General features: G+C 36.9%; 1 protein-coding gene across 3 annotated transcripts; it reads right to left on the reverse strand.

Moving 5' to 3' along the window:
• Positions 1-179: 179 nt before the first annotated feature.
• LOC127935873 (protein argonaute-3) lies at positions 180-18,376 on the reverse strand. 3 transcript variants are annotated; one of them, XM_052534077.1, is made up of 20 exons: positions 18,222-18,354; positions 17,826-18,107; positions 13,056-13,227; positions 12,597-12,717; positions 11,741-11,949; positions 11,362-11,498; positions 10,938-11,072; positions 10,566-10,653; positions 9,506-9,653; positions 9,214-9,333; positions 8,931-9,074; positions 8,403-8,536; positions 8,124-8,308; positions 7,563-7,722; positions 7,360-7,450; positions 6,993-7,187; positions 6,641-6,775; positions 6,416-6,517; positions 6,044-6,243; positions 180-4,711 (listed from the first exon to the last, which is right to left on the reverse strand). In XM_052534077.1, exons 2-20 carry the CDS (start codon positions 17,842-17,844, stop codon positions 4,603-4,605), a joined length of 2,604 nt encoding a protein of 867 aa, XP_052390037.1. In that variant the 5' UTR covers positions 17,845-18,107; positions 18,222-18,354; the 3' UTR covers positions 180-4,602. The 3 variants fall into 3 exon arrangements, with proteins under 3 accessions (XP_052390037.1, XP_052390038.1, XP_052390036.1); XM_052534078.1 differs by having other exon boundaries at positions 8,952-9,074; positions 17,826-18,376; XM_052534076.1 differs by having other exon boundaries at positions 17,826-18,376.
• Between the last annotated feature and the right edge of the window lie 29 nt (positions 18,377-18,405).

The raw sequence follows: 18,405 nt of genomic DNA on the forward strand, positions 1-18,405 counted from the left end.
TGTATGTTTTATTTATTTTTTCAGTTTTAGTAATACTTCTAATTTTCATTATTTTTATAGTTAATCATCCAATACGTACATTTTATATCAGCTTTATTTTAAATACCCCAAAATCATTTTTAATAGTTAACAACACTGAACTGCATACTGCTTTTTTGGACAGTAAACAAAAATGCATGTACATTCAATATTTATTCAGATGTATAATTTTTGTGAAAGACAAACAGTTCAAAAAGACATATCCATCAAAGTTTGCATACATACAGTTTTAATTAAAATATCGACAATTAAATAGAACAAACAATGAAAGTCCACAATTAGAAAGGTGGAGATAAAACAAAAGACTGGACAAGACGGTTTCAAAACCGGACAAATCTGTTATCAATTCTTTAATATTATTTCATCACACTTGAACTAAACCATTATATCATTGTGTTGCATCACAATGGAAAGAGTGCTGAAAGAATCTTATGAAGCTCCTTCAAGATGAGAAACTTGCATAGTATGATAAATCTGAAACATAATGTGCTGTCTTTAATCACAGATATAGAGATCCTCATTTTATCATCACCAATCATCATGTTAATAAAGGTAACAGTTGGATCTGTGAAGTTCATTTATGAAAAGTTGTCTAAAATGGAATTTAGGCCAAATATTAGTGACATAACTAATTTCATTATTGCTATTTCATAACATAGAGAACACAGATTTGTCTTGGTTGTTAAAAATGGTTTGAAGACAAATAATAATAATAATAAAAAATAATAATAATGAGAAAACGATGCTTGGGATAAGTTTCCAGGCTCTTTACGGTATAGCTCGCCTGGTCAGTGCTTGATCTATTAGTTGTGCAGTGCCAAATCCTTACAAAAAGTAGCTATAACCCTTATAGAAAGTTTGGTCCTGAGACCCTATAACTGGCAAGCTCTGTGATCTAATGTGTTCTTGGCGAATAAAGAGGCACAAATCACACCCACACATACAGTTTTAACACTCTTGAACACACAGTATACAGCATATCATATCAATATAACTTCAATATAGGCTAGTTGGGCCCTTACAAATGTTGTATTTTATCTGTTTAAGAACAGCACCAACAGAAAAGGCACATTCCACTAACTCGTCTGCCCAAAGGATGAATCTTCACCTCAGCAAAGCCAGAAAAATAACATCAAGCAGCAAATACTCTAAGCTTGAAGAAAACAATGAATCACTTCAGCTCAGACACTATTATTATATCGAGTTCAAGAGGATGCTTGTGCTTTTGTGTGAATCATCCTTGTTTAATCAACTAAATGGAAATGTTTGAGGCAGTACCTTCATGTTTAAGTCAATAGAAGTAATAGCGTGAGAGGACTGAAGCTTCATCCCTTTGTGAACTAAACTATTTCACTCATAAATACCGTAGGACAATGCAGAGACACTCACGAACGACTTTCATTTAAAAAAAACAAGACGAGACGAATCTACTAGTCAATAGTCTATTGCATATTAGCCCAATTATTAGTCACTATGATGATTGACATCACTATTATCATCTTTTGCTTATCTTTCATAGACTTTGTTAGCAAAAATAATTAATGTGAATTATGAAGTTCCATTATTTAAAAATATACTAATATACTTCTCTGAATTAAAAATGCTTTAAGGTATCCACAGTCCAGCTTTAAACCAAGGGGTGGAGAGTGTTACGTCACAGTTTTAGTGGGAGGTGTCATTTAAGCCACACCCACCAACTAAACAAAGCCCCCACCCCTACGCAATCCCCCACCTACAGGACTTTTTTATAGCGATTTATTCCGTGGCAACTTCAGAAGGCTCTATATGCGGTCATCTAAAGCCAAACGTGCATATGGGTGCAGGTTCTACTGATCACTCCCCTTATTCAAGTAAGTTCAAATGCTGGTAGCGGCAGAGAAGTAACAGTTCTCAAAACATCAAAAAAAAAAAAAAAAAAAAAGAGCACCGAAGCCATTTGACATTTGCGCAAGGTTTTTTTGTTTACAGAGCTAAACTACAGTTAACTTGCTGAAACCGACATTTTATTTCAGCTGTCTGAATATATCACCACGTTATGTGGGTTTGGTAATTCACCAACACAATTTTTCTAAGAAGTTAGCAAGCTAACCAAAAATCACATCCTGAAAAAATTCCAAACAAGGCTCTAAAAATCTACTTTTTTTTTTCACCTGGTGAAAAGTGAATGCAGAGTTAGACAGATTAGCGTAGTTAACATCCCCGAATTACAGCACCACACCTCTTAGCACCTTGGGAGTCTCGCCAAATCTGAGACCGTACAGTTTTTTGTTTAAGTGCAGCAATATATTTGTCAGTCATTTCTCAGAAACTCTCTTGCCCTCTCCACATATAAAAGCAGATGTAGTTTATGTAAAATAGCAGCTACACTGGTCAACACGTATTTGTGGCTATAGAGCAGAAAGACCACAGTGCCATTCACATTAAGGCCGATGGTAAAGTGTGCCGGAGGCCACGGAGTCAACAAATATAACCCTCCACCTACCCCTACTATAATCCAAATGCCTTTACTCAGTATTCAATTTCTGAGGCACTTTGGTTTGGTCTGTGTGGAATGCAGTTGAATATACAGGGGCTATGAACAAGCAGGGGTTTGAAGAAAAGGGTTTGAAAGTTCAAAAGAAAATTTAAAAACTCAAAATGTCCAAATGTTTAAAACAAAGTTCAAAAGAATGTCTAAAAGTTCAAAAGAAAATTCAAAAGTTTAAAAGTTCAAAAGAAAATGACCTAGGTCTTGGTTTAGTCAGTTCTATACTAGTTCAACTATTCAAATGGCCCTTAAAAACAAAAAAATACCTTAATAACAACAGTTTCAATAGCTAAATATCTGTCCAACATATGTACATGCCACATTTAAGATGTACCCCAATAGAATCGTGTTTTAGGGATATTTCCTATAAAACAGGCACTTTGTCTCATTTGACTTTTTACATGAAAGGTTTTACCAGGATTTCCTGACAGCAAACTGAGTCTTTCCCATAAAACATACCCATGAGAGTAACCATCTCCTCTGTAAACTCAACCCAGCACTCCAGCCATAAAACACACAATCCATTTCAATTCAAGTTCTCTTACACAATGCCACATACAACACATCTAGTGTATATAAAACCAAAGCATTCGCTCATAAGCTATGGTCTGCATTCTATAATGAAAGTCTACGACAGAGCTGTCAATAATTGGCTTATTGCACTAAAAGGCTTATGGGACAGTGTTTGTCAGAGTTCACAGGGCTAAAACGCTAAATTAACAAACTGTTAAGTTAAATAGATAATTTACAGATAAGCAATTGACAAAGCAAGTTAATAGCAACATTATAAATAAGCTCAAATATCATAAATGAGAATAAAATGTCTAACAGCTGTAAAGTTAATATTAATGGATGACGTAGGCATCTGAGTAGCCTTGGGTGGAATTATATGTGCACACACATCCATCAAATGTGTTATGGTCACGCTCTGACTGATTTGAACGCTTGCCTTGTAAGCGCACACAAACTGAATGAGGCGCAAAGCATTCAACACACATAAAAGTTGACTGTGGAAACTTTTTGCCAACCCTTGAGTTTCAAAGTTCATCTTTTGGTGATTCTGCAGTTCTTAGCTAATCTGTCACCTCTGCTTAATGAGCGGGCCAAGGAGAAAGCCGTCAGGAACCACAAGGAACTAATGGTTCAATGGTAGGTGCAATATTTTCCAGACAGCGCATGGACTAGAAAGTTAATGTATCACAGAGGTATATAGAATCATTTGAAAGACTGTGGAATTGGAAGAAAAGTGGTACCTCCAATGTCCAAAAAGCAGAATAAGACATGGACACATGGAAAATGAGAAGTAGGGGGACAAATATGGATTTCCAATTGGTTGGAACAAAATGGAATGACATTTCATTTGTCTTGTTTTTTTTTTGCTGATGCTAGATTACAATTAGCTTGAAAAACATAATTTTCTGTTAAGTTACTAGTAAAACATCAAGAATGGTCACAGATTAGCGTAAGATGTCATAGCAAACTTTGCACTGCCCTCTAGTGGCATTCCTCCAACGACCGACTTCACCAAACCTAATAAAATACTAATCCTAAACCAAAAGTGGTTCCTAAGATAAGTTTTAACTCCATTTGAACACACCTGCCTGTCATTCTCAACTGAACCTGACGATGCTGATGCCCAACTTCATGCGTGTATGATTAGTTGTGAAACAAAACTGTGTAGAAGGACAAATCCAGACAAGTAGGGCTCATCAATCTGGTCCTGAAGACATAATGCCTCATTGGTGATCTAGAACGAGCTGATGAAGCAAACCTTTTTAAGCTTGGTTTTGTGATCTAAAATTAAAAGTTATACAGATCTATGAATCTAATAAATAATGGTATAGCTGCAATCTACATATTAAAAACAATCAGTGAGCTAAGCATACTGGAAAGATTGGCTGTTTTTCTATTTCATTACAGTGCAGGTTCCTCCTGTAAGTTCTACATTTGGTTCTCTTTAGCAGCCTGTGATTGGGAGAAGGCCTCCTCCACTAAGTGCATGATGACCAGAGACTGACAGGTCTGTGGTGACTGGGCTAAGCAAAGTACATGGTCCTCAGGGTGTCATGATGGATCTGCACAGCTTTGGCCAGGGCCTGGGGTTCTCGGCCATTACTCTGGCCCGACACGTGACTGCCCTCCGCACTGTGAAAAAGGAGAAAGAAATGAGCAGAGTCCTGCATTTACACTATAGCCGCGTTTCCACTGAAATTACCCGGAACAGTTGTACCAAGAAAAAGGAACAAACTAAATATTATATCAAACAGTATCGCCTCTTTTTATTTTTATTTTAACATATTAATAGATTAATTGAATAAAGACCAAAGATTGCCAGTTAGATTTACCCCAAAATAATTATATTTTATGTTGAACACCTAAAGAGACATCAGAACCAGTGGCAAATGTCAGAAGGACCAGCTAAGGAACTCGCTTGGAACCTGATCGTCTCCGAAATCGGTGAAACACATTTTTAAATATGTTTGGTCTCTATAAATAAACCGCATATTATATATTTAAACAACTACATTCTCGCTTGAAATACTTTTACAATTACATTTCATGACACAATAACAGAAATATTTAGAAAATATAAAATTAAATAAAACTGAATAAATGGAGGTTGAAAACACAATGCTGTGTGAACTAAATCAATCAGCATGTTTAGCGCACAAATCCCGCTCCCGAAAGTTCCGGACCTTTGAAAAAGTACTACCCATGGACTGTATAACTCGTGAAAATGGACTTTCTGAGGGGCAATTTGTTTACACAGAACTTTATTTAGTTCCTGTTTCCTGCGGTGGAAACACACCGAGTACCAACCCAAAGTCTCTAGTTCCTGGGTAAAGTTCCAGCGGTGGAAACACGGCTCAAGAAACACATTTTCCTCGACATACCAAGGAGATACAAATTTATACAGTATGTTACAGATTTCCATTTCAAACAAATACTGGTCTTTCTAACTTTCTAAAAACAACTGAAAACAAGCGTAATATTTCAGTGTTTATTGTGTTTCCGCTAAAATAAATGCAGCCATAATGAGCATTAAAGAATCCTTTTTTTCCCTTCATTTAAAACAATTTACCTATCCCAAACTTTTTGAACAGTTCATACTGTATGCTGTACATACTGTAGTAGTAGAATGCACACATCAGTATAACTTAAAACGGGAAAAATCTCCTGTTTTAACACTAAAGAGTGAAAACATGTAGATACAGTCTAAATCTGTGACTATGATCTGTCTTTCAGGTGGCTAGCTTGAATAATTTGACTTCCTGAATTCAAGCCATTACTCTGAATCATTGAAATTAATAATACTGGCTTACTTTGTCAAAGAAACACCTGCCTGAACCAAGAATATGCAAAGCCTACTCAAATCAAAGTGATTGACAGCTTCTAAAAGCCTTTCATTTGAATCAAACAAAACATTTCTACTTGTAGATACCAAGACAGAGACAATCAAGCAAGTAAATCTCATACCTGTCGTGCTCTTTATCCACTAAATGGTAGCGGGCTCTAAAGGCCACTAAGTGGGCATAGTAGGCAGGCGCAGGGATTGAAACGGAGCGGGTACAGCGTACATATGTGTGGCATAACTGGTAGGTCAATAGCTGGAACTCATCGGCTGTAAAGCAGTTGTCATCCCACAGCACGTGGTAGTGTGATGGTCGGCTTGTACCCTGGGTAAAAGAGGTTAATTAATCATTTTGATGAGATGCATTAGGTTAACTTCTTCCAAATGGTGAAACTATGAACAGATTTATTAACTCAGTTAGTCTATCAATTGATTTAACAGGCAAAAAAGGCATAAAATGCACTAATATAGTTGTGTTCATGTTTGTATGTCCTTACCTGTATTCCAGCATGGCTGCACAGATAAAAGTCAAATTCATATGGATGGGTGATATCAGTGTCCACTGTGGTACCTGCTGGTATGTTACCACTGCGGCCCACCTTTGAAAATAAATAAATACAAAAAGAAGAATGGTGAGCGTGAGAGATAAAAAAAAAAATTTGAAAATGAGAAAAAGTGAGGAAAATGTAACGAAGCTTTTAGGAGAAGTCGGTCATATTCACCCTCTCAGCGTTGTCAGCGCAGAACAGGCGAGTGTGGTGGCGTTTCTGTACGACGATGTAGGTAATTCCCGGTTGATAATCCTTCTCAAGGCTGATACAAGCTTCACGTATGGCCAGCAACTCGTAGTACAGCACCTAGAAATAAAGAGGTCAAATACTGCACAGTTCCAAAATACTTCTGAATATGGCAGGATAACGGAAAAACAGATAAGCATGATTATGAACACATAGCATTATGAAAATTGTACAAAACAAGTAAAAACCACAGCAAGCAGCGCAGATGACCACATGAAAAACAGATTGGCTGTATTACTTTTTCAGCTCATCAGTGCTTTTTTCTGGAGAGCCTCACCTGTCTGAACTGTCCCTCAGACACACCATCCCTGTAGAAGATGATTCTGGTGGGTTTGTAGTGGGTGGACTTGTAGAACTGAATGAGCAGCTCTCGCACCATGGATGCCAGGTCCTGAATCACCTCCTGTCTGGGCCTCTGGACACGGACGGTGGCACAGTACCTGCTGGGGTGAGCATCCATGCTGCCCACCACCTGTGTGAAAAAAGAGCATTCTTTGAAATATCTTCAGCTGTTCAATGGTGGTCTAACTTTCAGGTCAGTTTAGGTTTTGCTAATTATTTTTTTTTCTTCACCAGTGTGAATAATGTCATTGAATTATAGGGTTTGATATAAAAGTTGTGTATATATGTTCTGTTGTTCTCACAGCTGCAATGGAGGGTTTCTTGCTGTCTCCTGCGGGTGGATGAGTGACATCAGCTCCCAGAAAAATAACAGGCTGCTGGAACACAGATGGGCTGAAAAACAGCATCAATTCACATAAACAGGTGTTTGGTACATTTAAGGACATTGTGTTTTAAGCAAGGAAACCAAGTTTTCAGAGTAAATTGATTCATTTAGTTCTCTTACCGCTGATGGGGTACCAGTATATTGTTGATGCCACCCAGTTTGACGTTGATCTTGAGACAGAGGTTGGAGAGGGTCTGAGGGGAGGTTTTGACCACATTCTTCACCTGAACGCACTGAGTGGCCATTCCCAGAAGAGTGTCTCCAACCCGTTTCACTTCCGCTGGAGAAAGAGCACAGAGTGCAACAGTGAGGAGCTCAAAGAATATATCAAGGGAGAATAGACACCATATTTAATTCATTAAAACTGACATGAACGAAGCACACACTGTGCTGAACTCAATGTGTTGAACTGTTGCATATACATCTGGGTGTCGGTCATGCAAATTTGTATTATTTTATATAACACAGAATCCAATTTCATTAAAATATACAATTACAGATTTTATATATACACTGAAGCTCAAAGTTTAAATCAGAGACAATATTAAAACATATTTATTAACACTCTCATACTGGCAAGTCACAAGAAAAGGAAGGTGATTCGCCCTAATAATTCTAATCGAATGAAGAGGAATTTAGGAAACTCCATCACAAAATAAACATCTGTCCATATATAGTTACCGTAGACAGGAGTTTTCCCAGGCAATATGACGATGATGAGTTGGAGGCCAGCATAGGTGTTTTTCAGGTGGCGGAACATGGGCTCCACATTATCTGCTCCCTGAGCATATTTGCAAAAACATGGCTGGCCCTGTATGGGCATCCCTGCATCCTTAGAAATCTTCCGCAGCTGGTCTGTAAACCCCCTACAAAAAGACGAGAGACACTTGAGTATTTTTGATTCACTTCTATTAATAAATTGTGCTTTGGTAAATGACAAAAAGATGGAAAAAGCTTTACTTGAGAACTTCCTCTCTGCATTGTCTCTGAGTGGCAAAGCAAGCAATGGCCCACATCTTGATCTCCACACCAGTATGAAACTGCTTGCCTCTCATGTCCCACACACCATGACTTGGGGTGGCCACTGTACGATTCTGTAACACAAGGTTGTTGTCATTTGTTGAGATCAAATAGTACACGAATTCAGGCAGTATATGGCGCTCATTTTCAGCCAAACTTACAGCATATGTATTTCTAAACAGCTGTCATGCAACAATGAATTATTCACAATTAACCATAAAACACACATAAATAATAAAGGAAAATGCATTTTCCAAATGCAAAAGCAATATATTTTAAAAGACAAGCAATTAAACACCAGCAACAAGAACCTTATTCTGTTTAAAGAAACCCACACAGAACCTCACCTCAAATGCAGACATAAAAAATTAGCACACATCAATTACAATATTAAATGATAAATCTAGACACAAACAATGACCAATTTCTAGCCACACATATGGTGCATGAATGAAAGGGAATGGGTACCATAAATTGTTCAGAGCTCACCCTGCCGCCATACTGCAGCATAGGGGCGGGCAGGACACGACCCGTCACCTCCGCCATCTCATCCCGCACACGGAACTGGAACTCCTGCACAAAGGGGTCCGAGTTGTAGTTGGCACTGCGCACCTATGGATTCAGAAAGATTAGAGTTAAGACTGATTGAAAATCTTTGGGACAGATGTTGTTTTTCCATGAAAGCAACATTTTGGTAATCTTCATTCTTGAAGAATTACTGCAGCATCAGAGAGCGACACACTGAACTCACCAGTCTGCTGATCTCCTCTTGTCTGTCCGGTGCTGAGCGGGCTGTGGCTTTGATCATGGTGGAGGTTTGGTTGTCTGTTAATTTTTTAATGCAGCGTTGGCCTGCCACAATGTTGCACACCTGAGGGATAAAGAGGACGATCAATTTTGGATCCATTAAAATAAATCAAGAAATTTGAAAATCTTCTGACAGTGTCATTTAGTGTAGAAATGAATCCATAAATCAGTGAAGAGATGGTGGCTGTGGAAAAAAATGGTAGCGAATCTAATAGATCAAATATCTTGACTCTCACCTCCAAAGGCAGGTATGTGTGTTTCTGCTCCTGCCCCACTTGTAGGCAGGGCAGATGGGGATACTTGAGCTGCAAGTTGTACTTTTCCCTGAAGTATTGTGCCACTGTTCTCTCCACGGTGTGACCATTTTCCAACTGTAAAGGAAACCTGACAAAGTAAAGTAAAAAAATTAGCGGGGAGCTGGGGTGATAAGCATTAAACAAAAAAAGTACAAAACATTTCTGAAATGGTTTCTTCACTACATCTTGAAGGAATAGTTCACCCAAAAACTAAAATCTGATGAAAATTACAAAGCCCATTTAAGATGTAGATGAGTTTGTTTCTTCATCACATCAGATTTGCAAAAGTTTTGCATTACATCACTTGCTCACCAGTGGATCCTCTGCAGCGAATGGGTGCCGTCAGAATGCAAACACCTGCTTAAAACATCACAATAATCAACTTGACTCCAGCCCAACAATTAACCTCTTGTTAAGCAAAAAGCTGCATATTTGTAATAAACACCATTAAGAAATTTTAACTTCAAAAACAAGTCCATAATCCATAATAATCATCAAAAATCCACCAATATATTTGTTTAGAACTGTTTTACAGTGTTTCACCTGTAAACGTTTTGTGGATATTTCTGTGCACAGAGAATATGTGCATATTTTTCACTTGATTCGGATATGATGACTGGAGAAAGCATTATTATGAATAGAGGACTCCTATTTTAGTTAGAAGCAATGGTTTGAAGTTAAAATATATTAATGATAACTTTGTTTCTTACAACCACACAGCTTTTTGCTTCACAGGACATTAATTGATGGGCTGTAGTCATGTGGATTATGGTGATATTTTTAGCAACAGTTTGGACTCGAATTCTGACGGCACCCATTCACTGCAGAGGATCCACTGGTGAGCAAATGATATAATGCTTCAATATAACAAAAAAGACATTAAAATATTAGTTTTTTTTGACACAGTATATACTTATTGACCTGTCTGCTAATTGAGACACAATCAAACCTCACATTACAATAAGAAATATACAAAACAATGCATATACAGTACACTTACGTCTGGTGGCTTGCTGGTCGACGAGTAACATTACACACCCTGTACTTCCTCCGCATGGTGCCACAGTGGGTGACCTCCACCTTTAGACCTGATGAGAGGAGATCGTATTTACACCATACAGATGCAACTGCTCAGTTTACAGCACAGAGTATTTTGACTATTAAATACAGTATTGTAAATATCACGTTTCAGTCCAAGCTGCCAATTTTATTTATGCAAAAATTAAAGAATGTGCTGATTTGGTGCTCCTTCTGCAGAACCATTACCTCTTATTAGTAATGTTGTGCTGTTAATTTTTTTTGGAGGACTATGATGTTTTTTTCAGGATTCTTTGATGAATAGAAATATCTCTATTCTTCCATTCACACAAACCTTTGATTTCTTTGGTGAATTTGACTCTATGGGAATCAGTAAGAGGTCGAGGCTGCTCATCGATGTTGTGGATATCCAAAACCTCACACATGAACTGAATGACAGGCTGAGCTTTGTAGAATGCAGTAGCAGACACTGTGGAGAAATTAAAACAGGGTTGATGTCTCACCAATTGCTAAATAAATAGCTAAAAAGTCATTTGCAGGTTAAATCCCCCAAAATATGAACGTTGCGATGCTTTTAAAAACTGGACTATCTTGTTTTTCCGACCAGTGACAAATAGGGGGGAAAATAGAAGAATGTCAATAATTGCATAATTATTTTGCCATTGTTTGATCTTTTTCTTTTATCTGATCTTTTCTAACCACTGAACAACATCCAGATCATGTAACTGGATAATTCAGACCAAAATGTTTTAACTTACCATCAATGTTTAACATCATCTTCCACATAGCTGGTCGCACTGACTGGTGAAAGCCAAACCACACCTCCCTCCCCCCACCCAGTGGGTGATCATAGCCCTCAGGGGAGGAGAAAAAAGATCGTCCCACCGGAGTGTACCTAAAGGGAGAGAAGACAAATAACACAGTTGTAACCAGCAGAATAAACCTGTACAAAATAATTGACCTAAATTATCCTTATCCAACCAATTACAGTTTATGCTACTCTAATCTACAACAAAACACTGTCTCATTTTACTAATACATGCACTGTATCGTTAAAGAGAAAACAATCACTTAAAGCTTTTCTAATTGTATTAAATGCCCTTAATGATCAGGTAACAGTACTCGGGGAACTCTTACCTCATAGATGGCAGATGGCGCAAAACAACATCTACAGCGTGTACGGGATTGGTGCTGATTGGCTTATCCAGGTTCAGAGGATCAGATGTGCTCCGCCCAGTCAGGACCTCATGCAGCAAATGCCAACTGACCAGTGACACAAACTTAATGGTGACCTTGAACAGCCTGTCCTTCCCACCTTCACCTGGCAAGGTCACATCCAAGTCCACCTACAGGTAATACACAAATTGGCACAAGTTTACAAAAGTGTGTCATTTAGTCATACAGGTTAAATAATAAAAGACATTTCTAAAGTATGAGATGTTCCCTTTTACGTATAAAATATAAATAATTTTTTTAATATCGCATTTGTATACAAATGTGCAAATGCATTAAGGCAAAAGTCTTTTCGTTGCATGTGAATTTTTTCTCTCTACAATTAATACATTAGCATTTATACATTAGCAAAATTTTAACACATTAGCATTTTTACATTCATTTCTTTCCATTTCTTAATTGTATAAAATTAAATGACATTTTCCTGATTTATGGCAATACTTTAATGTCCACTATCAATATTCTAGTTATGTCTGTATTTATTAAGGTATTAATAATCATATGCTTTGTGCAAACATATACCGTATGCATAAAACAACACTAATAATGAAATAATCAAGATGCTGTTCTATAGCAGTCCTTGATAGTTTGGTAGGCCTATTACAAAAAAGTTTGCAGCAAATATTTATAAGAATTACAGTTGGTATCATAACAGGAATGTGATGATGAACATTATCAAATACATGTATCAAGGTTTAATTACTTTTAAGTACTCTAAGGTACTTCCCACCAACCCTGGAGCCCAGGTCTTATGTCTTACCCCCGCTGTGGCCACTGGTAACGGTTGGGCGGTGTAGAGGCTTTTCTTGCCATCATACACTGGTCTTCTGTCCCCAAAGATTGTCACCTTAAAGTGCTGCACCATGGAATTCACCACCTCCCTAGAAGCCATTACAGAAAGGGTCATAGTAGTGGTTATCGTAGGTTTAAAAGAATAGTTCACCCAACAATTAAAACTTGCTGGAAATTAATCAACCTCAGGCCATCAAAGGTGTAAATTATTTTTTTCTTCATTGGAACAGGGTAAATTTTTCAGCAAATTTAAATGTTTGGGTGAACTGTTCCTTTAATGAATGAAAACAAGATTGTGTTTATTTTGTTTTCAATCTGACTATACAGATTGATTAATGCACATATTTCTTTGGCAAAAAAAAAAAAATGTTTAAAAAAAAATAAGTGTCACAAACTACAAGTATCATTATTGCTCATTGTTTGGTACCTGTTAACACGACGTGGGCACTTTTCGGGCTTGATGTCCACATCGTACAGGTAGACATCCATTTTGGGGATGTCCACCTGGAAGCAGTTGGCCAGCAGCTTGATGGGCTTCCCCATGGTGCCATAGCCTGGCCTCCGAGGTACGGAGAACAGGGGCGCAGCCCCAACGGCTCCTGTTATGAAAATCAGAGGGGATTTTCCATCAATATGAGTTTTGAAAACTTACTACATTACATAGACTTTCAAAATCAGTTATTACCACTGAACTGAATGAAAAAGAATACCTAAACAAGCCCCCACAAAAATATGTGACACATAAAGTCAAAAAGACTTGGTGCCATCATAATAATAATGACATTAAAGCCAAATCAACCTTCATACAGATATAAAAGCGTTATTTCTCATGATTAATATCTGAATTAATAATAGTAAATCACCTCTTCGATTGAAAATTTAAACAGTGGGTGTTATTTGTCTTATCAGGAGATTTCCTCTAAATACCTACTCAGTGGAAACAACATAACAGTCAGCATCATCACACCACACCACACACATTACCAGTAACCCACATCTTTCATACACGTCACTGTTTACCTGCGAAACAAATAAAATGCATACACTGTCAGCTGAGACTTCTACAGAAAGATTGCAACCAATTTGGCTTGAATATTTAAAAGCACACATACAGATATCTAAGACACAATTCATATTCTAAGTATAGTCAAATAAAATGCCTATTTTTGAGAACGTCAAGAAACATAGGATTTGTTTGTTAGAGTTTGTTGTTTGTAGAGTTTGTTAAACCTGTTGTAGTTTCCCCGTTGCATTTTTAAGACAGGTGATTTAACAACTTCATGTAAAAACTCAGGGGATAGTTCACCCACAAATGTCATTTACTAATGTCATCAATTACTCAAATTTCTCAAGTTGTTCCGAACCTGTGTGAATTTCTTTTGGCTGCTGAACACTAAATATGTTATTTTGAAGACATCAACAGCTGACAGTAGTCCTGACATTATAGAAGTCAATGTTTACAGTCTACTGTTTGGTTACCAACATTCTTTAAAATATCTTCTTTTGTGTAAATTATGACAAAATTTTTCTTTTTGGGTGAACTATTGCTTTAAAGACCTCGACCAGAAGTCACAGTTAAGTCATTTTAAGTTACATTAATTATACTGAAAGTTTTTAGATGACTAGGACCTCTGTTCAAAGACAATAATAAGAGTTCTGTAACTATAACTTCAGATAACAAAATCCACAGCCAAATTAACAGCATTTGTTGATATTGCTATAAAATAATAATACTAAATAAAAACTAAAGAAATATTGCTGCTATAATATTTCACTGCAATGTATTTGCAAAATAATACAATAATTGTTTTATACTACAATTGTAAAATTATAATACTAATATTTATGACAGTCTTAATTTCTTCATTTTCAAATTTCAGGGAGCCCTTAAGTGCTTTGCATGTAAGAACACACTGCTGTGCATTACTATTTATTATTTATTTGCTTAATTAAATCACAGCCTATGTGATTTGATAATCACACCAAGGCTGATGATAAACGGGGAATCTTTTAGAGCAATGTTTCTGAGTAACTTTGGACAATGTTGCCATCAATGGGCAACCAGGTGAGACACAGGGCCAACCTAAGGTATCCAGATAGAAATGTGTTACCAATCCTCAATGAGAAATTAGGCTGATGATACACAGGGCAACTTTTCGAGCAATGCTGCTGGGCAACTTTGGGTAATGTCAACCATGTGAGACACAGGGCCCATGACGAGCTAAACAGACATTTGTGATCCATTCTCAACGTGAAAGTGCCCAAGCAACATTGCTCAAAACAAAAAAAACAAACAAAAAAAACATTGCCCAAGCAACATTTCTCAAAAAGTTGCCATGATTCGGTTTTATTTCGATGAATCATGCAGGCTTTATCTTGAAGTCATGGCAGGTTTCTTTAATGGAAAAGAGTGCCCACCTCTCTTTACAGAAAACAACTTTAGCCATACGTTGAAGAAATAATGACCTTTCTGCTTGGCTATTTAAATCTGCTTTAGGTGTTCAGCCTTGTCGTCATTTAAAAGTTTCTTTCACTTTGAATACCAACTCTGACATCACTTTTCTCTTTTTTCACATTGAGTAGCATGCTGCATTAACACATCATGTCACAGTGGGCGAGACTGTTAATGGTGTTGTAAAGACGCTTTAGAGGGGGTTTACAGATCGAAACCGTTACCGAGAGATGTGTGTAAGGGGAATTCGACAGCAACTGCTACTTACACTTCCCAGTGTGCTGTTGCTATGTCGGTGGCACTCATGTGGCTTCTTATCACCATAGCAGCCAAGACTACACTAACAACCAATTCAAGGAAGAACAGCTGTTTCTATATATAGACACAGGTACAATTGATCTTGTAGGTCACACATGTGCGTTCACTCTGCAATGTTCATGCAGAAATCTCACCATGAAACACATGATTGTACTGTTCACACGCATTCATTCTCAACAAGTCAATTTTTCTCCCTTTATTTGAAATCCCGAGCGGTTTCTTGACATCATAGACTAAGAGGAACTACAGGTTTGACAGTGATGTGGTAACGTACACTCAGATCAGCTCGAAAGGCTATTGTTGGTCTGCTGCTTGGAGTGTAACGCTCACTTAACTGGCAAATAGGTGACTGGCATGTTTACAAGGGTTTCACTCATTCAGGGACTGAAACACATCTCCGTTCTCATCATTTAATTATTTAAAGCTAGTCAAGCAGAAGAATTTAAAGTTGTCTGATACTGTTGTGTTTAGACAGACAATTTTGCACTTTATATGGGCTTCTATTAATGACAGACTGATATATTCTGGCTAACAGTTGCTAAATGTGTGTCAATATGACAATTGTTAAATTTTCAATATTTATAACACAGATTCACTGATTAACAGAAGTGGTACACTGGTCATTCTGCCTAGTGTAGGCTGGTAATAATATTTTTTTCCCTATATTTTTAATTACATTTTGTCAATATTTGTGTGAAATATGTTTCAATATAAAATTAAAAAACTTGACCAATAATAATAATAATAATAATAATAATAATAATAATAATAATAAATATGTATTATATACAATGTGTGACTTTTGATCAAATTAATTTTATAGTGAAATATAGGGAAGGGGCATTCTGATCTCATATCACACAAATCAAATCATTATTTGGGCGAACTGGAACAGTTAGCCAAAAGTCAACTACATAAAAGACATTTTAAACAATACACTAACTTTTCTTAAAATATTTTTATTATAATTAAGGGATAAATGATCATTCGGTTCCAGCAGTACTCTTCCTAAGATTAACACTGTTTGTGAGCATCTGTTTCCATTTATTTGCCCCCTGCTACTTTATTACTTTTTTACAGTGACTTTTGATCAAAATAATTTCTGAAAGCCCTCATATACACACACACACACACACACATATATATATATATATATATATATTTGAATGTTTGCATGCATGTATAGGACTTGTGAAATTGATAAATCTAGTAATAAAAATTTTATTTACTGTATTTCATAGAAAATCATGGAATTTGGCTAAATTTGAATGAGCAAATTGAAAGCACTTAATCCAATCATAATAAATCATTTTAGGTTATAAAAACAGAATTCAGAAAAAATATTTTTAAATTTGTTATTTGTCAGACCTAGTAGAGTTAGCCAAAAGTTAGACAGTACTTTGCTTCGAGTTAACTTCTATTCGGGATTCTATTTGTAAGCATCACTACTTGTATGGATACTTTTTTTATTTATTTATTTATTTCACAGTGAACTTTGGCCAAATTATTAATATTCAAGTTTTTTTCTTTTAAATCATACATACCGTACATACATACATACATACATATACATATATATATATATATATATATATATATATAGGGTTTTCAAGCATCAAAACAATTAAAGTTTAATACAGCTTTATTATTTTCTCAATACATTAGAATGTAATATTTTAAATATTTACCACTATCCTAAGAGTCTTTTGAAATCAGCAAAAAGTATTAAAACTATTTAAATAAATTTTGTATGATCATTTATTCTTTTATATGTAATGTATGTACAGTCAGAATGAGTATGTTGTTTAATTTTTACAATAAATAATATGTTATGCTTAATAACGATGGAACATTATTTCACCAATATTTTGATTTTTGTTTTACGTTACACTTAAACCGATACACATTATTATCTCGGTGTCTGAGCATCTACAATTAATAGTTTCTAAAGGAACTTTTGGTTAAATACAAAACTCCTAAACAAACTCCTACGTAAGATTATTCACATTGATAAAGCGTTGATTTAGTGACAGTCGTCATGGAAACGGACAATCAGAAATCCCCCCTCCCCCCGGCAGCTCGAGAACTGCCGCACCTGACGCACGCAGCACCTGTGCGTGACAGCTGTGCCACAGCGGACTGACGTCAGCAGAGAAAGTGAGTCAGGATCATCCAAAAAAAAAAAAAAATTACCCAAAACCCTCACAATAATTTGGTTGCTACACCCAAACGTACACGAGCAGTAAAATAAACCAAAAACGTATTCTTATCTCGAAATGCAGTTATTAACAACTCACCAAGGACGTTTGCTAAGCAATTAACGTGTGTTGTGCTGACGGTGGACGTAACAAAGTTACACAGTGTCCATTCGCCATAGTTCGGAATAGACAAGAATCCTAAATCGGTCTGAAAACGAGAGCAACGTACCTGTAGTTCCGATTTCCATTCATGGGGTCTCTGCCCGGATTATAGCCGGCTCCAGGGGATCAAATACCGGCCAAATGGTGTTTGTTTAAAGCCGCTGAATGTCCCGAATTACACCCGGCTCCTACCGCGGGAGCTGAAGCGGGCCGCTCGGAGGTTCTGCTCTGCTCGGAGCTCCACCCAGCCAGTAACAAGTCAGTCAACCAAAAGGCACGAAATCCCAACCGTGTCTCCTACAGTTTGTCGTAGATCCGTGATTGCTACCAGCTGACAATCCAAAAGACTCTGGAGAAAAGTATTTTTAACAGCCGTCGCGAAACAGAGTTTGTCAGGAGCCTCGAACCATTCGCAGTGTCTTCTAAAGTGCCAGTCTCCTATAATATAAAGACATACACTCACATATGAAGTTTATAGATGAATATCCGCTGCCGAGTCGAAAATGTGTATTTTATTCTAGTCGCTTTAGTCCGAGTTTGCCCAGCGGCCGTTGACGTCTCATCGACTCTGTCGGTGTGTTACCGGTTTGCCTAGGGTTTACCATCTCTGTACAGTCAGGCGTGTTGCCAGATTTATCAAAAACAAG

This window comes from Carassius gibelio, chromosome A19 (genome assembly GCF_023724105.1).
Source record: "Carassius gibelio isolate Cgi1373 ecotype wild population from Czech Republic chromosome A19, carGib1.2-hapl.c, whole genome shotgun sequence".
Classification (NCBI taxonomy): Eukaryota; Metazoa; Chordata; class Actinopteri; order Cypriniformes; family Cyprinidae; genus Carassius; species Carassius gibelio.